At 40.7% G+C, this 22,078-nt stretch overlaps 1 protein-coding gene across 1 annotated transcript in view; it reads right to left on the reverse strand.

Annotated features, from left to right (window-relative positions):
• Window positions 1–22,078, reverse strand: part of LOC105186657 (neurotrimin) — a 98,984-nt gene that overhangs the window by 67,653 nt on the left and 9,253 nt on the right. Inside the window, exon 5 of the mRNA XM_025301520.1 lies at window positions 19,213–19,354. Coding sequence (XP_025157305.1) covers window positions 19,213–19,354 — 142 coding nt within the window. The remainder of the gene's footprint in view (window positions 1–19,212; window positions 19,355–22,078) is intronic.

Here is a 22,078-nt window from a genome sequence, read left to right on the forward strand (position 1 = left end):
TTCTGCCCCCGATCATTGATATAAAAACCGCGGTAATCCGCCTCCGCGAACAGTACATACAGAGACGGAAAAGTCAGACTTGCATTCTTATTCGGTTTCTTCCCAGTTGTTTCGACAGTACTGTGACGTGGCAGCCGCAGAGGCGCCCGTCACAAGATGGCGAGCCCTATACCGCGAGGCGGGGGGGGGGGAAGAGGTCCTAAGAGTTGCGCGAATTGCAAAGGACCCTCCCCCGAAATTGTAATTAGCTATTATTATTAGTAGTAAGAGCGCGCAGGTGTGACGGTCTCTCGTCCCCGAGCTTTGTGCCTCTGGACCTCCTGTGCCGACCATCAAGACCGGAGGAGCCAGGAGGAAGAAGAGAACGTCGCCCTTCACCAGGACAGCCACCTCAGGTGAATGCTTCCCCTTATCTTTCTTATTATCGACTCCTGTATCGCCTCAAAAGATTCTCGCTGCCGTTTTCGTTGTCCACAGGCCCGTAGGAATATCAAGCGAAAATATCGTCGCCCTCGTGCTCGAAGCGTGACCGCGTGCGAGACAAAGCCGGCCTAGGCACACGCAAAAACAGCGGGGGCGCGAGAGCAAAAGAGAGAGAGAGAGCGAGAGTGAGACCGAGCATCCGTCCCGCGGATCGAAAAACAAAGATCCGTGGAAGGATTCCCGTATTGGGAGAGAAAACGAGGAACGGGGAGAGAAGAGCCTCTAAACAAAACAAAGGAAAGACAAGGAAGAAAGGAGGAAAGCTGTTTTTGAGGAAAAGAGCGGACTACCGTTTTCGCTCTCTCTTACATCGTCTGCTGTCGACTATTACGGATCGCATACTATCGCTATCATATATTGCTGCGGAAAGTATTGTTAGTTTCGTTGAACATTAGCGAGAGCTAAAGTTTGTGCTCCACTCGCTCAGGATTACCGTTGGTGGCTGCGTTGCATCGGAGCGAGCGGAGGGAGGAGGACGAAGGACCACGCCACCGGGAGGTTCCCGACTGTGTAAAACCATCCACCTGATTTTCTCGTTCGGTGTCCCGTGCGTACCGTATCTCGGACTATTTGTGAGCGCAGAGCAAGTCTCGAACTCGCGAGAGAACGCCGCGAGGTGTATCGAGGGGTCGGACGGTACCGATTCCCGTGATAATAAAAGTGAGATAATCCCAAACGCGCAGTGTCACTCTCTGTTTCCCTATAACTTCCCGGATTCCCGATCGAACCCTCCCGTCTACCGATTTTAATTTCCGAGGAGCTACCGGTCCCGTCGGATTCGCGTGTCTCGGCCATTTGGTGGTTTTTCGTTGGTGTTGGTGATCGGTGCAGCCCGCTGCACCTGGCGCCCAACAACTTGGTGAGAGTATGCACGGCCGGGGCGCGTGGGCCGACGGCAATTTGCCGACGGTGAAAGGAAATCGCGTCGCAGTACATACAGAGACGGAAAAGTCAGACTTGCATTCTTATTCGGTTTCTTCCAAGTTGTTTCGACAGTACATACAGAGACGAAAAAGTCGTACTCAGGTTTAGACTCAGTATTCAGATTCAGACGAGGAGTTACATGTTTCATAATTAAATTATAATCCGCCGCCTAAAAAGAAACTAAGTCGTGTGAATCATAACCATTGCCGAGTTGGGAATCAAGGAGCGACCGAGCCAGTGGCACACTCACGCAGATTCTTGGGTTACTCTCTCCATCTCTCTCTTGCTCTCTCTCTCTCTGCCTCACCATATCGTAATCAGCAATAAGTCTCATTTTCTTTACTTTATCTTTTCTATCTCTATTTTATTTATTCCACCCTTGTTTTTGAAATCCGGTTTTAGTGGGCCATTACTATCATTCATGTGCAACCATCCATCGGGTCCTCCACCTCTTTGACGAGATAACAGACCCATACAATTTTGATCAACAATTACCGTATATCAGAAACATAATTAGCATCAGATTAGATATATTAGGTTGTTCGGAAAGTTCGTTTCAAATTTTTGAAATAAATTAAAAACGCAATATTTTACACAAAGAGGAACTTTATTGAAGCAAATATGTACCGTTTAGTTCAACGACCTTGGCCCATCTTTCAGGAAGCTGCATGATGCCTTTGCTCCAAAATAAAGGTTTCTTATTGGCGAAGAATTTATCAAGATGACTTTTGAGGACTTTCAAAGACTCGAATTTCTTGTCCCGAAGAAAATTTTTTAAAGAAAGAAATAGATAGTAGTCAGATGGGGCAAGGTCGGGAGAATATGGAGGATGAGGAAGAACGTCCCATTCGAAGTCTAACAGCTAACGGATAGACATTGCGACGTGAGGTCTGGCGTTATCATGATGGAAAACAATTCCACGCCTGTTGGCCAATTCAGGGCGCTTCAGTCGATGGCAGTCTTCAGTTCGTCCAGTTGAAGGCTGTACTTCGCCGCGTTGATGGTTTCGTTTGGTTGAAGAAGCTCATAATATACCACGCCCTTAAAATCCCACCAGATACTCAGAAGAACCTTTTTCACGTGAAGCCCCGGCTTGGCCACTGTTTGCGTAGACGCGTCGCTGGTTCCCCACGACCTCTTGCGGCTAACATAATTATATAGGATCCAACTTTCATCACCTGTTATGATCCTCTCCAAGAACGGTTCTTTTTGGTGCCGTTGAAGCAGCATATCGCAGACGTTCACACGTTCCAGCAACTGCCGTTCATTCATTTCGTGTGGCACCCACACATCCAGTCGACTTGAGAATCCTAGCTTCTTCAGATGGTCATGCACGGTGGAAACAGACTTGTGCAGAGTGTCGGCGAGTTCTCTAACTGTCACTCGAGGATTTTCATGCACGAGATCCATAAGAAGCGTTTTATCAACCTCCTGAGGCCGGCCTGAGCGAGCTTGATCTTCCATGTTGAAATCGCCAGCTTCGAATCTTCGATACCATTTTCGAACTGTCTGGTGAGTGACGCAGGCATCTCCATATACTGAGAACATCTCATTCAAGGTCTGCGAAGCCGTGAAGCCACGTTTAAAGCAATATAGCATCACATGACGAAAATGGACTTTTTGGTTCTCCATTTTTCAAACTGATTTCTGACGAAATAGTTGCACTTAGGAAGATCTGCGAAGTTTCCTTAGCGGGCTCATAGATCCGGGAATGTTTGTTGACAAACATAAAATCGTTTAGAGCGCCCTCGTTCTTACTGATTACATAGAAATGTGGAGCGCGCGAAATTTGAAACGAACTTTCCGAACAACCTAATAGATTTCCATCCCCGACAATCCTACCTCCTTCCCTATTTTCTCAATATTTATCCCCTGATACTCCTACCTCTTCTCCCCCACGTGCATCCACTCCTCCCCCCCCCCAATATCTTATTCTCCTGTCTCTTTTTCCGAACTGTCCACTCCCTCGAATTCACCTGACTGCTCTCGTTCCCCCTCACCTGACTAGTTTTCCTATATTAATCTTTCTATCTTTTCCTTCCCTCTTCTACCCCGGATTACCAGTACATACACATACACATACACACCATCACTTAAGCAAATTATAATTGACCGCGCCGTAATCTTATTTATTGTAATATTTCAAACCGCGCCGTATACGATTTCGTTGTCACTTATATTTTAATAAATTTGCTATTAATTTATTTCCATCAATTGATTTCAAAATCACTCCCACCCTTCCAACAGTCAACTCATATTCCTATCCCCGGTAAAGGGATTCGCGTCCCTGACCGAAAAACGGACCGCTCGTCGTACGTCGGTGTCCGAGTAAAGGGACCCGTCGGGTCCCTGACCCGTTCACTGGCACGCGGTTACGAACGAGGTTCACCTTACTCGTGAACGGAAGGTTGCGCTCCTCCTCCAGGACGTAATAGAAGGAAAGGAGGAAAATTGACAGTGATGTTTTGTAGATTTAAGGGCGGCGTTCGACTCGGTGGAAAGAGATAAAGTAATAGAGGCAATGAGGGAGAGAGGAGTGAGGGAGGGATTGGTGAGCAGGGTAGAAGAAATAATGAGGGAAATGAAGAGCAGGGTGAGAGCGGGGGAGGAGATAGGAGAAGAGTTCTGGACGGCGAGGGGTGTTAGGCAGAAATGTTCACTGAGTCCGGTACTATTCAATATATTGTTGGCGGACTTGGAGGAGGAGATGCAGAAGGGAAAATGGGGAGGGATTAAGGTAGGAAGGGAGAAAATATACACGCTGTCGTATGCACACGACGTAGTATTGATGGCAGAAGAAGAGGAGGAGATGAGAGCGAAGATAGTAAGAGTAGAGAGATATCTAGAAAGGAAAGGGTTAGAATTGAATATAGAAAAGACAAAGATGATGAGATTCAGAAAGGAAGGTGGAAGGAAAAAGAGGAGAGAATGGAGGTGGAAGGAGAAAAGACTGGAAGAAGTGAAGGAATATAAATATTTAGGGTATACAATGCAGAGCAATGGAGGACAAGAAGCGTATATAAAAGAAAGGAATAGGAAGGCGGCGGTGGCAATGAGAGTGGTATGGGGAATAGGAAAGAGGGTGTGGGGAAAAGACTGGAAGAGAAGATTGTGGTTATTTGATACACTGGTTTGGACGTTGATGGGATATGGAGTGGAGGTATGGGGATGGAAGGAAAGGAAAGAATTGGAGGGGACACAGGATAGGTACATAAGATGGACAATGGGAGCAGAGGGAAGGACGCCAGGATACTTGGTAAGGGAGGAGACGGGGAGAGAGAAGATGAGGGGGAGAGCAGGGAAGAGAGCATGGAATTTTGAGAGGAAGCTGCAGGAGGGTGGGGGAGGAGAGGTGGCAAGGAAATGCTGGCAGGAAATGAAGGAGAGGTGGAAGCGGAAGAGGGTATTAGGAAAGTGGGAACAGGAGAGAGGGGATTTCATGAAGGAGAGAGGGATAGGGGAAGAGAGGCGGGAAACAATGGGATACAAAGAGGTGGAAAGAAAGGATAGAGAATTGCTACGGGAAGAAAGATGGAGAAAAATAAGAGAATCGAAATATAACAAATGGTACAAATTTGTGAAAGGAGAGGGGATACCGGAATACTTAGAGAAGGGATGGGTGGAAGGAAGATGGAGGAGGGTGTGGAGGTTCAGGATAGGAAGTGAGATAAGGGAAAGAAAGTATTGGGAGAAGGAAGAAAAAAGGAAGTGTAGAATGTGCGGGGAAGAGGAAGAAACATGGGAGCACGTATGGGAGGAATGTATGAGGTGGGAAGGAAGGGAAGAGGTAGGATGGGCAGAAATAGTGGAGAAGATGTTGGGAGAGGGAGGGGAGGGAGAGGAGTGAATGAAAGATGATAGAAGAGTGTAGGGAGGGGGGAGAAGGTTGATGGGGGAGTGGGAGAGAGGCAGAGTGGGGAAACGTGAGAGGGAGAGGGAGAGAGGTAGGGAGCGGAGGGAGGGGAGAGAGAGGGAGAGGAGAGAGAGAGAGGGGAATGGGAAGCGGAAGTCCCATAATAGTTTTTAAGTAGAATTAAGTAGTATGTAAGATAGATATAAGTTAGAGTAAGTAGGATGTAAGTAGTATGTAAGTGGTAGGCAAGAGATTGGGCCAGAGAGAGAGGTGTGTGTGTGTGTGTGTTGGAGGGAAGAAGGGAGAGAAAGACGGAAGGCGTACAGAGAGCATGGAATGTAAGGCGGCGGAGAAGGAAAGGAGGAGAATCTGAAACGAATTGTAACTCCAATAAGAGATCAATAAAGACATACATACATACATACAAGTCAAAATATTTATATGTTATTAAGCAAATTGGTTATTCAATAATATATTAAAATTATTATTATTTCATTAATATATATATTTATATTATGTTTTGATAAGTCCGAATATTTTTGTGACATCAGAAATAAGCATAATCTTATTTACTGATTAATAAATTTCATTTTGTATTAATTAAAAATGAAGTTTACCTTTTTGGCGACTATTATAACCTAGGCAGTCTGAAAAGTTCTCGACCTGACACATACATGGCATTAGAAACTATCAAACTAATTGTATTGGAATAATTATATTGGAATGTGGCATCCCTGATATAAAACCATGTAAAATTTTATTCGATCTGTCAAGTCATTCGAGTAGTAGCACCAGTTGAAAAAGCTTTGTGCAAGATGGGTGCCGCGTTTGTTAACAATTGACCAAAAACGCATTCGAATGCGTATTTCTCAAGTGTGTTTGGCACATTTTATCGTTTTAATCGTTTTAAGCAAAATAAAATGGATTTTAAGCGTTTCATAACTGTCGATGAAACTTGAATCCACCACTATACAAGGTATAGCATCGACATACGCCCCAGTATGACAGTATACGTCCCTGTATTACTGCCTGAATTCGGGCAGTAATACAGGGGCGTATACTGTCTTCCTGGGGCGTATGTCGATGCTACACCCTGTACACCAGAGCGAAAAGAACCTTCCGAAATCACATTTTAATGGTGGCATTATATTATTGGAAAGACGTTGGAATAAATGTATTGAAGTTTCAGGAGATTATATTGAAAAATGAAACATATCTCATGGAAAAAAAATTGTTCTTTTATTGTTAGGCTGAGAACTTTTCAGACTGCCCTCGTATATTTTAATTTATTAGAAAACTATGAACTCTCTTTATTCTGATAAAAACTATATATTTATAAAATAATAATTGTAAAAGTGTCATCATATCCGAATATTAATGCGAATAAATATATTGCTTTACATATGAAAATATACGTGTGACCGTGGTTGATTTCGATATTGAAAGCGGGTTATTAAAGCATTGCAAGAGATTAAATTAGTATCTGCAGAGCATTCAATATAACAGGTGTACATACAGAGACTGGCATAATAGTTTTCACACATAAAGTTATATTATCTCAGAGTTTGTCATAAAAAATACATTATAGGTAGACATGTACATCTTCCTCTTATATACAGGGTGTCCCATTTAATCTGACAAATCGTAATATCTGGAAAACTACATGTCGGATAAAAAAAAGTGGGTAATGAAATTTGTTTGTCTCGAAGGGGGACATCCAATGATATCAAACTCGACCTCCCCCCCCACTCCTGGGGATGGGGGTTGGGGGCAACATTGAAATCTTAAATAGGAATCCCCATTTTTTATTGCAGATTAGGATTCTACGCCACAAAATACGTAAGTTTCGTCCGAAACTTCTTTTTTTATTCGTGACAGGTGGCTGTAATCGCAAAAAATTAGATTTTCTACAATTCTCCAGAAATGATCATTGGATTGAAAAATAAAAAAATACCTGTTCAATATTTTTAAAAATATTTTTAAAAAGCATAATAACAGTTATTCCCCCCATCCCCTCGGAGTAGGGTGGGTGGTAACGTTCAAATCTCAAATGAGAACCCACATTTTTCATTGCAGAATTAGATTTTACGTGAAGTTTTTATGGAAACAATTTTCCATAAAACATGTTTCCATAAAAATTCACGTAAAATCTAATTCTGCAATGAAAAATGTGGGTTCTCATTTGAGATTTGAACGTTACCACCCACCCTACTCCGAGGGGATGGGGGGAATAACTGTTATTATGCTTTTTAAAAATATTTTTAAAAATATTGAACAGGTATTTTTTTATTTTTCAATCCAATGATCATTTCTGGAGAATTGTAGAAAATCTAATTTTTTGCGATTACAGCCACCTGTCACGAATAAAAAAAGAAGTTTCGGACGAAACTTACGTATTTTGTGGCGTAGAATCCGAATCTGCAATAAAAAATGGGGATTTCTATTTAAGATTTCAAAGTTGCCCCAACCCCCATCCCTGGGAGTGGGGGGGAGGTCGAGTTTGATATCATTGGATGTCCCCCTTCAAGACAAACAAATTTCATTACCCACTTTTTTTTATCCGACATGTAATTTTCCAGATATTACGATTTGTCAGGTTAAATGGGACACCCTGTATATATATATAGGGTGTTTGAAAACTTATCATACAAACGAAAGTTGGAGATAGATTGGGTGTAGCCGAGAAGAAAAGTCATGTACCATAATGTCAAATTGGCAATAGTTATCGAGTTATTAATTGAAATATGTGAGCCAATGAGCGCGTACAGAGCGCTGGGCGGCCGCCTCTTGTCGTTTGCGCTCGCTCGCTCATCGTTCGCGCTCGCTCGCTTCTCGTCGCGCGCATTCGCCTTTTCTCGCTTACAGTTGCACCTCGCCGCGCGCGCTCGCCTATCGACGCTCGTTGACTCTGCCTATACCAAATGTCTACGTGCCTACCGCGGTCGCCCAGCGCTCTCTACGCGCTCATTAGCTCACATGTTTTAATTAATAACTCGATAACTATTGCCAATTTGACATTATGGTACGTAACTTTTCTTCTCGGCTACACTCAATCTATCTCTAACTTTCGTCTGTATGATAAGCTTTCAAATACTTTGTATATATATATACACTCAAACGCAAAAAACCCGGTACACTAAAAATTTGAGAAAAAATTACAAAATTTCAAATGATCATAACTTGGTAAATAATGAAGATACAAATATGCGTAGAAATGCAAAATGAAGCTTGGAACATCCTCTTTAAGAATATCTGAATGGCAATTATGCTCGGCTATTTTTTTCAAAATGGCGGATGATACAGTGAGAGGATGCAAAATTGATAATCAAAGGTCCGTGTTTGCGATGGTGCATGGTGTGCATCAAGTATCGCAGTGTAATGGGACCAAATGCACATGAAAGTATAGAGTGTTATCTTTAAAATGTTACTTTACCGAGCTCGATGTGATCATTTTTCACTGAGCTGTTGCAAATTTTGCTAAAAATGCGGTTTTCTTGTTAAATTTGCATAATTCAGTGAATAAGTATCGCATCAAGCTCTATAACGAAGTATTTTAAAGAAAACATTCTATATTTTTAGGTACTTTTCGTCCCATTGAGCTGCGACACTTACTTTGCTCCATGCGCCGTCGCACGCTCGAACCTTTTTTTAGCAACATTTCATGTTCTCCTTTTTATCACCCGCCATTTTGAAAAAATATCGTTGCGCACAATTTCGATAGATCTTTCGAAAAGTACGGTTTCAAAGCTTTCAAACCGTTTTTGAAATTTGCTGCTAGGATATTTAGGTGTCGAGATATTCAATTTCGAATTTGCAACAAATGTCGATTCAGCGAGGCTTAAGGGGCTAAGAGGCTCTGCGGTTCGTTTGGCTCTTTCATAATTTCAATAGCCATGCGTTCATTACTCTCTATACAATAATTTACACAATTTTGCGAATTGGAAATTTAATTTTTATCAAAAGTTATCATTCTTTACCCTTCAGTTACGCATGATCACTGTGGTATACACTTTAGTTCGCGAAGCTGTCCCTAGCACTCTACCTTCTCCGTACGATTGGCCATTATGGTACACAGCTTGAATATGCTGTTCAGGATCGCGCCTGAGCGGTGACCTGGCGCGCGGGATGCCGAGTCGCTGGACGCCACCTGAACGTCGAAATTCCCTGGCGCTCCTAGTCCACGGAGCCGCCGCGACGCGGCGATCTGGGTTGTCGCGCGCGCGAGCCCCTCGGCGGTCCCCCCCCGCCGATAGTGGCACTATCTCTTGTACGCTGGACTTCGCGAGTTTGTCAGTACGCCGGGCTTACGTTCTGGCTTGACTGAGATTCTGTCGGTGCGCCGGGCTTTAACGCCTGGCTTGACTGGATTTTTCTTAAATGTATGTGCCAAGACAATAAACAAAGACAAACAATTTTCCTTTTCCGAACGTGTTCACTCCGATAAGCGCTGCCTCGTGCGACTTTTCTTTTTCCGTGATCTTTTCCTTTCGAGGCGCGTTGCTTCGTGCAACTTCATCAATTTAAACCATAATTGATTGTTTCGCATCGAAATTATTGCGTCGATTATGGTGACGATAAATCCTGAAAAGGCTGCTCAAGTTATTGCTTTAATTGAAGATGGCAGAAGTCGAAGGTACGTTGCTCAGGCACTTGATTTGTCAGTGCAGATTTAACTGTGCAACGTGCTTATGCCAGGTACTTACAAACCAATTCTTTCCATAGAAGGCCTGGTTCGGGACGTCCTCGATATACCAATCACAATGATGACCGATTTATTGTTTCAAATTCGTTAAGAGACAGACATCGAACATCTGTTCAAATTAGAAACAATTTAAGGGATGTCCGTAACATTAATGTATCCGTTAACACCGTTCGGAGAAGATTAAAAGAACAAAATCTGCTTTCGCGCAGGCCAGCAGCTGTACCTTTGCTTAAATGTCACCATCGCGTAGCTCGACTCAATTTTGCAGTTGAGCATAGAGACTGGACTTACGCAGACTGGAGCAAAGTACTCTTTAGCGATGAATCTCGTTTTTGTGTCTATTCTCCAGATGGACGAGAACGAGTTTATCGTCGCGGTGGAGAACGATTTGCAGACTGTACGGTAAGTGAGAGGCATAGCTACAATGGAGGCTCTGTAATGATTTGGGCAGGAATTTCAGCTAATGCTCATACAGATCTGCACTTTTTTGACAAGAATATGAACGCAGATGTATACGTGGAAGACATACTCATTCCGTATGTTGTTCCGTACGCACCCTTCATCGGAAAGAACTTCTTGTTTATGCAAGACAATGCTCGACCACACACTGCGAGTGCTTGATTTCTTCGATGAAATTGGCATAAATCGACTCGATTGGCCAGCAAATAGTCCAGATTTAAATCCAATCGAACACTTATGGGACAACCTCGGCAGGAAAGTACGAAATCACGTACCTGCTCCTCAGTCACTGCGAGAACTGCGAATAATTCTCGAAAACGAATGGAATACAATTACGCAGGATGAAATTAAAAGACTAATAAGGAGTATGCCTGATCGTATGAATGAGGTAATACGCGCACGGGGCAGTCATACCCACTATTAGTACACACACACCACACACACAGCAGAGAGGGTTTGGAGTCATTAATTACTGCAGGAGTGACGAACTGCGGGGTCCTTATCTCTGCTGTAACACCACACACACACACACACCACAAGGAGGGTGTGAAATCTTGAAATACTGTGGAGCTGACGAACCACGGGGTCCTTATCCTTGTGGTATACAAATACACACACACACACACACACACACACACACACACTACATACAATGGGACTTTTTCTACCAGTAAAACTCCATGCGGTTTGTATTGGGAAGACACAAACATAATTTGAGCTAATGACAGCGGTATCTTAAAACGCAATTCATCTTTATTACGTAATATCGATTACGCAAAATGAAGAACCTAAATAGAATTTTACTTTCATTTCCCTGGCTTTCAAAATAATAAATGCAAATCATTGAATATATTGTGCTGGTTATGTAAATTATTATATAGAGAAACATGAACACAGCTATTGAAATTATGAAAGAGCCAAACGAACCGCAGAGCCTCTTAGCCCCTTAAGCCTCGCTGAATCGACATTTGTTGCAAATTCGAAATTGAATATCTCGACACCTAAATATCCTAGCAGCAAATTTCAAAAACGGTTTGAAAGCTTTGAAACCGTACTTTTCGAAAGATCTATCGAAATTGTGCGCAACGATATTTTTTCAAAATGGCGGGTGATAAAAAGGAGAACATGAAATGTTGCTAAAAAAAGGTTCGAGCGTGCGACGGCGCATGGAGCGAAGTAGGTGTCGCAGCTCAATGGGACGAAAAGTACCTAAAAGTATAGAATGTTTTCTTTAAAATACTTCGTTATAGAGCTTGATGCGATACTTATTCACTGAATTATGCAAATTTAACAAGAAAACCGCATTTTTAGCAAAATTTGGAACAACTCAGTGAAAAATGATCACTTCGAGCTCGGTAAAGTAGCATTTTAAAGATAACACTCTATACTTTCATGTGCATTTGGTCCCATTACGCTGCGATACCTGATGCACATCATGCACCATCGCAAACACGGACCTTTGATTATCAATTTTGCATCCTCTCACTTTATCATCCGCCATTTTGAAAAAAATGGCCGAGCATAATTGCCAGTTATAGCGTCTTGACTTTTGTTAATCTGATGATTCTAAAATTTCCAAAATTCAGTAAGTTACTAAAAGTCAGGGCGCTGTTGTAATAACATATTCTTGAGATTAAATAGAGCTAAAAGTCTAGTACCACTTTTTCTTTCGATAAATAGTTAACGAGATATCGCAAGCTAAATATTGAAAAAGTTGTCAAGTTTTCCTTAAATATTTCAAAAAATATTAGGCAAATAAGAAATGTTTCAGACAAAAGTTGTTAAAATTAATTGGTAGATAAAAACGGTGTGATAAAAAATTGGGGTTTCCATTTAAGAAAAGTAATGATCAGTGAATATCTCGAAAATGGTGCCATTTGTAAACAAAATGGTATAGCTGTTTTATGTCACCCTTCAAATCATATAACTTTTGTTGGAAACATTTTTTTCCAAAACGCTTGGTTTTCGAGATATTTTACCGGTCCGGCACTTTTTCCTTATCCTGTATATACGAGGGCGGTCCGATAAGTACTTAGCCTCACCGCCCGATGGCGCCACTATCGCAAGAGAAATTTACTATCGTGTAGTACATTCTCGTAGACGGCTACTGTCGAAATTTCAGCCGAATCGGATTCGTAGTTTTGTTTTGACCGCGTGTGGAAGCGGGCGTGTCCGCGGATTTTAGAAAAATGGAAAAAGAGCAATATCGGTCGGTGATTCGATTCTTGTTTTTGGAAGGGAAATCGCGCAGTGAAATCAAAGAGCGCTTGGATGCTGTGTACGGTGACTCTTCTCCTTCGATGGCGACCGTCAAAAATTGGTTTCAACGTGGTCGCACGTCGGTTTTTGATGAGCCACGCCTAGGTGCCTCGAAAACGGCTACCACGGAGGATAACATGACAAAAATCCACGATCTCGTATTGGCAGACCGCCGATTGAAGGTGCGCGAGATAGCTGAGACAGTAGGCATCTCAAAAGACCGCGTGGGTCATATCCTGCATGAAATTTTGGGCATGAGAAAGCTGTCGGCGCGATGGGTGCCACGTTTGCTCACTCCGGACAACAAGCGCAACCGTGAGACCACTTCAGAGCAGTGTTTGACGCTGTTTAAGCGCAATCCGAAGGAGTTTCTGCGTCGTTTCGTGACCGTCGAGGAAACATGGATCCACTGGTACACACCAGAGACCAAGGAACAGTCGAAACAGTGAACTTCACCCGGCGAACGTGCTCCGAAGAAGGCGAAGACTGTCCTATCGGCCGGAAAAGTGATGGCCACCGTTTTATAGGATTCACAAGGTGTGATCTACATCAACTACCTGAAGAAGGGCAAAACGGTCACAGGGCTGTACTATGCCAAATTATTGGGCCGATTCGACGTCGAATTGCAGAAAAAACGGCCCCATTTGGCGAAGAAAAAAGTGCTCTTCCACCATGACAACGCACCGGCTCACACCCCCGCCCTCGCCACGGTCAAATTGGTCGAATTGGGCTACGAACTGCTGCCCCATCCACCGTATTCTCCAGATTTGGCCCCGTGCGACTTCTTTTTGTTTCCAAACTTGAAAAAGTCACTCGCCGGGCAGAAATTTGAGTCGAATGAGGAGGTCATCGCCGTCACGGAGGCCTACTTTGCAGATCTCGAGAAAACGTATTTTTCAGACGGGTTAAAGAAGTTGTAGCATCGCTGGGTCAAGTGTATCGAGCTAAAAGGAGACTATGTTGAGAAATAAATCGCCACTTTTCCAAAATTTTCGTTTTCGAAAAGTGATCCACTTTTCATCACCAGTGACCAACCGCTTCAGAAATGGGTCGATTTTGTTGCGATTCAGCAGCGATTCGCAGATGGAAATTCGGTCCATGAGGTTTTTTTGCGTTAACTCGTGTAGCACCCATACATCGTGCTTCTTTTTGTATCCAGCCTTATTCAAATGGTTCCAAACGGTTTTTTGTGCAATCTTTAGCTCTTGGGCAATCGAAAAGTGCTTACATGACGGTCGAACTCGACAATGTGCATGATTTTATCGATATTTTCAACAATTGGCCTTCCAGTGCGTGGTGCATCTTTGACATCGAAATTACCGGAACGGAATCGACGAAACCAAAATTGCACGTGATTGGTTGTTACAGTATCAGGACCATAAACACTATTCACATTTTCAGCCGCCTGGCTTGCGTTTTCGCCTTTATCGAAGAAAAACTGTAAAATATAGCTTATTTTCTCTTTGCTAGTGTCCATCTTTGACGCGCGCTCAAACAAAACTGAGTCAACTAATCACAAAACTGTCACAAAAGTTTTTTTAGTACGAAATCTCATCTTTCTAACGCCATCTAGTGGAACCCGATCGGACTTATACAACGCGAGATACAGATAACTAAAGCCATCTATTGGAAAAATAATGGATTTCTTTTTACTACACCTGATATGTATATACAGGGTATGCCGGGAGGAAAGGTCAATATTTTGGAGGGTATAGAATGAGGTAATATAAGGTAAAAATGTTATATAAACATGGTGTCGTTTATTATTGGTTTCCGAGATACAGCTATGTTAAATTACACGTCGGAATTATCTAATATGAGTTGAAGTTTACTGCAATTACATTATAATACATCTATCATAACAAATTTTCGAATATTTCGCCCCGTACTTCGATACATTTGTCACATCTTGTGAGAACGTGGCGGGTTGCGCGCCAGAAGGCATCACGCCACGAGGCTTCACGATCTCTAATTTGGTCAACAGCGGCTATTACACGTGCAATAAGTTCATCCCGTGTATTCACTTTAGTTTTATACACCTCGCACTTTAACCAACCCCACAAGCAGAAATCCAGGAGAGTTAGGTCGAGTGATTTTGGTGACCACTGCACTGTTCCACCGCGACCGATCCAGCGATGTGGAAACATTGCATTTAGGTGTTCTCTCATAAGATGTGTGTTATAAGGAGGTGTTCCGTCGAGCTGAAAATACATTGTTCTTCGTGTAGCCAGGGGAATATCTTCTAGTTGTTGTGGAAGTGTATTTTGTAAAAAGTCGAGGTAACTCTGCCCTGTCATATGATTTTGTAAAATAACGGGACCAATTAGCATTCCATCAATCATGTCACACCATACGTTGACGGACAAACGAACTTGGAAATTCTGTACAACAATGGCGTTAGAGTTATCTTGCGACCAACGATGGGTGTTACGCGTATTATTTATGCCATTACACGTAAATGTTGCCTCGTCAGTGAAAAGTATGACGGGAATCAATTCACGATAATTCTGTAACCACTGGCAAAACTGTAGACGTGTGGCTCCATCTCCTTCATGGAGATTTTGTACTCGTTGTGGATGAAATGGGCACAGATGTTGGTCATGCAGTATCCGCCAGATACGTGCCCGAGGAACATCAGTACGTGCAGAGACCCTTCTTGTACTAGTCGTAGGGCTCCTTTGTACCATTTGAAGTACATTTTCTTCTTCCTCAACACTTCTCTCAACTCTACGTTCAGATATGATGTGAGCACTGGGAAGTGTACCATTTTCACGTAAGCTTAAATACGTTCGAGAATACTCTTCGGTCTGGAATGCGGCGCATCGGAAAATGGCGATGATATTCTTCAACGGCTGAGGGAGCACTGCCATCACAATATCCAACAACATAAATATAAACCATATCTGCGTACTCTACATTAGAAAACACGTGCGGCAAGTTTGCAGTGTGTCACAAACAGCAGGACAGATCACCAGGTGTGTTTCGCTAACCTTTCCAACTGATACACAGCCTGCTCCGTTACGGTGAAGAATGAAATCCCAATGACGCGTCAACTTTAAATTCCGACATGTAATTTAACATAGCTGTGTCTCGGAAACTAGTAATAAACCCATACCATGTTTATATAATATTTTTGCCTTATATTACCTCATTCTATACCCCCATGAAATATTGACCATTCCTCCCGGGACACCCTATATATATTTGTTTTATACAGGGTGATTGATTATAAGTTGCCAACCCGAAATGTGAAGGTAGATTGGGTTAAGATAAACATAAAAGTCCCATACCGTTTTGCGAGATTCGCAATAATTATCGAGTTATTAATGACAGAAATCTGAGGAATGGGAGCGCGCCGACATAGATAATTGGAGAAGCGTTGCAGCTGCTTAGGCCGCAGCGCGGCTCAGTTGATTCAGAAACTGTTGCCGGTGCGCGGCGAGGGGAAAAACAATGCGCTGCTATTCGTTGTTTTATCTCGCCGAACTTACGTCTCGCCGCACGCCACCAACAGTTGCTGGGTCGAGCTGTGGCCTGAGTAGCTGCAACGCTTCTCCACTCATCTATGTCGGCGCGCTCCCATTCCTCAGACTTCTGTCATTAATAACTCGATAATTATTGCAAATCTCGCAAAACGGTATGGGACTTTTATGTTTATCTTAACTCAATCTACCTTCACATTTCGGGTTGGCAACTTATAATCAACCACCCTGTATAGAGTGTCGCATTTTATTTTTGATAGTCAAATATCTCAAAAAATATAGAAGACATGGAAAAATGTTTCAGACAAAAATTGTATGATTTTAAGGGGAACATAAAATAACTATAACAGTTTGTTTACAGATGGCGCCACTTTCGAAATATTCACTAATCATTACTTTCCTTAAACAGAAACCCCAATTTTTTATTATATCATCCTTTTCTATCAATTAATTTGAACAACTTTTGTCTGAAACATTTTTTTGTTTGCCTAATATTTTTTGAGATATTTCAGGATAACTTGGTATCATGGGAGGGAGTGCAGGCGCAGTTTCCCCGACTCCCCACACTCCGGCCTACCTGGCAGACACCCCGGTGGGGTTTTAGCCAGTAAGAGTCCGGCGGTAGGAGTCCGGCTCCCAAGGGGTAGGAGTATCCATGAGGATTTCCCCACCGTGATCAAAAAAAAAGAAAACTTGATAAGTTTTTCAATATTTGACTTACGATATCTTGTTGTTTATCGGAAGAAAAAATAATACTAGACTTTTTTATTCTATTTGGTCTTAAGAATATATTGTTACAATAGAGACCTAACTTTTGTTAACTTATCGACTTTTGGAAATCTCAAAATCATCAAATTAACAAAAGTTACCAAGTTTTCTTGAAATATCTCAAAAAATATTAGGCAAATAAAAAAATATGTCAGACAAAAATTGTTCAAATTAATTGATAGGAAAAGATAACATAATAAAAAATTCAGGTTTCCATTTAAGAAAAGTAATGATCAGTGGATATTTAAAAAATGGCGTCATCTGTAAACAAACTGCTGATATAGTTATTTTATGTTCCCCTTGAAACTATACAATTTTCGTCTGAAGCATTTTTCCATATCTTCCATATTTTTCGAGATATTTGACTGTCGAAAATAAAATGGGACGCCCTGTATATTTTTAATCCGCTCTATGTTTCCGCGAATGTCTCCTAGCGAGTTGCTAGGAGCCATATATGGGTCATCCTGTATATGTAGAATAAACATAATTAACTTGTATTTAATTGAAATACTGAAGAGTTTAATCAGCTGCAATTATTTTACTTAATTGTTGATGCGAAATTGATAGAATAGAATACTATTATGATTATTGTTTTGATATATATAATCGTAATTTAGATTGATAAATCGTAGGTACATTAATGGCTGCGCAAAAAAGCAATTTATTAAGCATTTAGTGATTATTATCTATGATTGAAGTATTCTTTTTGATTTTTGATGAATACACAAAAGAACGAATCAATTAGGAACAATAATCACCAAGCGCTTAGTAAGCAGCTTTTTCTGTTGAACGCGGCCAATGCAACTTGCAAAAATCTCTACATTATAATTGTAATCAATAAATACGCGGATATTTATATTAAACAGGTTTATAACAGAATTATTGCTACATACATTTGGGATGAATCAAATACTGTGTATGTACTACATGGGCTGAAAAGTCTTTGGCCTGACATATAGATGGCGCCACAAACTAAAAATCCTTATATTTCCTATAGAGTACCAACCTTAACTTAGATGCTGTAAAAATTTCATGATATTTCGTTGACTCGTGTACAAGTTATAGCTTTCGAGGTGACGTTACCTCTGAATTTATCTTTACTATGGAAAAAAGTGAATTTCGTGTTTTGATTAAACATTGCTTCCTGATGGGAAAAAACACTGTTGAAGCAAAGGCATGGCTTGATAAATGTTACGGCACATCTGCCCCACCGAATTCAACCATCAAATATTGCAAATTTGCTGAGTTTCGTCGTAACCGTACGAGCACAAATGATGCACCACGTTCAGGAAGGCCAAATGAGGCAGTTACTCCAGAAAACATCCAGAAAATCAGTGAAATCGTGTTGAATGACCGCAAAATGAAATTGAGTGAGCTAGCTAACATCATAGGCATCTCAAAGGAACGCGTTGGTCATATCATTCATGAATATTTACACATGAAAAAGCTTTGCGCGCGTTGGGTGCCGCGTTTTTTGACAATTGAGCAAAAAGCGGAACGTGTTCGACTTTCAAAGCAAAATCTGGCCCTGTTTAACCGCAATGAGAAGGAGTTTTTGCATCGATTTGTCACAATGGATGAAACATGGATCCATCACTACACACCGGAGTCCAATCGGCAATCAGCGGAGTGGTTATTGCCTGGTGAAAGCCGTCCGAAGCGCCCGAAGACACAATAATCAGTAAGGTTTTGGCCAGTATTTTTTGGGATGCGCATAACATAATATTCATTGATTATCTTGAACATGGTAAAACTATCAATAAAGAATATTACTGTACATTACTGGATCGATTGGACGACGAGGTCAAGGTCAAACGGCCACATTTGGCAAAGAAAAAATTTTGTTTCACCAAGACAATGCTCCAGCTCACTCGGCTCGCGATACGACCGATAAATTAAAGAAATTGCGCTATGAATTGGTCCCGCATCCCCCGTATTCTCCAGACCTGGCCCCCAGCGACTATTTCCTTTTTCCCCGACTGAAGCAGTGGCTCGCTGGTAAAAGATTTTACTCGAATGAGGAGGTCAAGTTGGAAACAAATGCCTATTTTGAGGGACTTGACACCGAGCACTATAAGACCGGCATCGAAATGTTAGCGGACCGTTACACTAAGTGCATTACTCTAAATGGAGATTATGTCGAGGAATAAAACACTTTTTTCATTAAAAAAATCGTTTTTTCATTGTTAAGCCAAAGACTTTTCAGCCCATGTAGTACATGCATATGCGCGCGCGTGCACGGGTATGTGTGTATGTGCGCACTGTATGCTAACATCACTTACATTTAATACATATGTCTATATGCGCCACTGCTGGATTGCCGATTCCATTATTAGCAACGCAGGTGTATCTGCCGGAAAGATTCCGACTGTCGGCATAAAATCTCAATTGCGATCTGTCATTCAATAATGGAATTTCTTCATCCTGCAAAGAAAAGACATACTTTATCTTACAAAGTATATGCAAGTCATTTTAATTTAAATATTTAAAATCTGTTATGCGATTGGATACTTCTACTTCCAAGGAATTTCATAAACATGTATTTTGACATCGCATCTTGCACGTACCTTTTGCGTTGCATTGAGAAGTATTATTAATAACCATAACGTTAGCGTTAAAACATCAATTTATCATATTTATTCTATTTGCTATACTGAGTAAAATTACAAAATATAAAAACTTTTAGTTGTTTATATCCTTATTAATCTAAAGTAGTCATTTCCTCTCTTAAGCAATATTATGGTATCTTAGAAACATCTTAAAGACATTTTAAAATTCCGAAGACGTCTTATAAAATTCCCAGAAAGACATTTATATAAGATAATTTAAAACAACTTGCTGTTTTTGAAATTATATGTTTTTGAATGAATTCTAAGATGATTTTTCCTCCTACAAAATGCAAAATATTATTCGAAGCTTAGTTTTTGAATTATAAAGATAAATAATTAGCTTATTACGGATCAGTACAGAAAATAGGTACAGCATAGAAAATAGTAACAGTACAACTCACAGTGCAAGCGTTTACGTTGAGCGTCTAAGGCGATAAACTTATCAATGTACATACGTAATAACATTGCACACGGCATTTTCATAACTTCCGTTAATGATCGTATGTATCGTATCGAGTGCTGCCAGAAGGATTTACAGCCGACATGTGTTTTTCTCCTTCACAAACGCATCTCATTGTACAAAGAAATGCAATACTTAACGGCAATGTTGGCATGAATGAATTAATGTGATTGCCAAGCAGCAAGGATTAATGCAATCGTAATAGCGAATGAAATTTTAAATTAATTAATATATTAAATTAATTATATAAAATTAAATCAATTATAATTAAATTAAAATGAAATGTTTTTAACGTGAGAATAAAATATTTGATTACGCGAATATTCCCAAACTAGAAAAGTTTTGAAAGTACAAATGAGAAAAACGAGAAAGAGTTTTAATCACGATTTGAAAAACATAAGATACTTTTATTTTTAAGAAAACCGACGAATTTGTATCTCTTTGTAAAGATTATTTATTTTGAGAATGATAGATTTTACTTATTAACGCGCGTTCTTTCCCATAATGTCAAAACGTTTTATTTTTAATTTTGCATTCGGTTTAATCATGAATTGTGAACTTTTTTTCCTTCTTGTAGCGGATAAAATTAAAAAAAAAATAGAGATCAATATTCCGTCGGTCGCAGTCTAACGGAAGTTGTAAAAATAATATATACAATGTCATTACATGTGTCGATAAACCCATCGCATTAGACACTCAACATAAACGTCCGCGTCTGATGGTGAGTTGTGCTGTCCCCGTTTACTTCCTGAACCCAACTCATAGTAAGTAAACTACTTATCTTTATAACTTAAAAATTAAAATAACATTTTAGCAAAAGGATAAATTCATAACATTTTAGACAACTTCAGATAATATTTTGCAAAAAGAAAAATGGTCCTAGAATTCGTTCAAGAACATGTTATTTCTAGGACAAGAAATTGTTTAAATCATACCTATATAACATTCTATTCAACCTATATACCTATATAACATACTTATATAACATTTATTAGGTTGATTAATAAATAATTTTAGATTTTTCCGTAAGAGATTGTTTCTGCTGTTTTTAAAACAAAAGCTATAAAATGCATATACGGTGTCCAATTTTAATCTATCACCCCTCGTAACTTTGCAGCGAGCGGTCATTGAGAAAAATGTTTCAGACAAAAGTTGTATGGTTTCAAGGACATAAAACAATTATTAGGTCATTAAGTATGAAATGTCCGATTTCGAATCAAAAGTTTGGTTTATTATATCTCAAACCAGAAATAGTAAAATTAATTAAAGTATGCGCCTAAAGTACCGACACAGTTTTGCCATCTTAACGGTAGCTTATTTATGCTAGTAGTGAAGAAGCCTGAAGAGTGAGTGATGATGAAATCGCGGAAGGCGTCTTCCACAGCTTGTTGAGAATTGAATATTTTTCCTTGCAAGAAGTGCTCCAATGCCTGGAAGAAGTGGTAGTCAGTTGGCGCAAAGTCTGGTGAAACTGATTGGTGACAGAGAGTTTCTAAGTCCAGCTGCTGTAGTTTGAGCAACGTTGTTTGTGCGACATGTGGTAGAGCGTTGTCCTGCAAGGAATTGGCCTGTCTCTATTGACCAATCTCGGTTACTTAATCGCAAGCATTCTCATCATTTCGTCCAGTTGGTTACAGTAGACATTCGCTGTAATCGATTGACCAGGTTTCATGAAGCTGTAGTAGACAATATCAGCGCTGGACAATCAAACAGACACCATTAATTTTCTTTTGTGAATATTCGGTTTCGGACTGTGTTTCGGCACTTTATCTATATCTAATCATTGCGCCGAACGCTTGTGATTGTCGAAAAGAATCAATTTTTCATCACACGTAATAATACGATGTAAAAATGGTTCACCTTTATGTCGTGATAGTAAAGAAAGGCAAGCTTCAAGACGATTTTTCTTCTGACGCTCATTTAATTCAAGCGGAACCCATCTATCCAGTTCCTTTACCTTGCCGATTTGTTTCAAGTAATCCAATATCGTTGGAATAGTAATGTTAAACCTTGCTGCTAATTCACGCGTAGTTTGAGATGTATCCGCTTCCACTACAGCTTTCAATTCATCATTATCCA

This window comes from Harpegnathos saltator, unplaced genomic scaffold (assembly GCF_003227715.2).
Source record: "Harpegnathos saltator strain DR-91 unplaced genomic scaffold, Hsal_v8.6 scaffold426, whole genome shotgun sequence".
Taxonomy (NCBI): domain Eukaryota; kingdom Metazoa; phylum Arthropoda; class Insecta; order Hymenoptera; family Formicidae; genus Harpegnathos; species Harpegnathos saltator.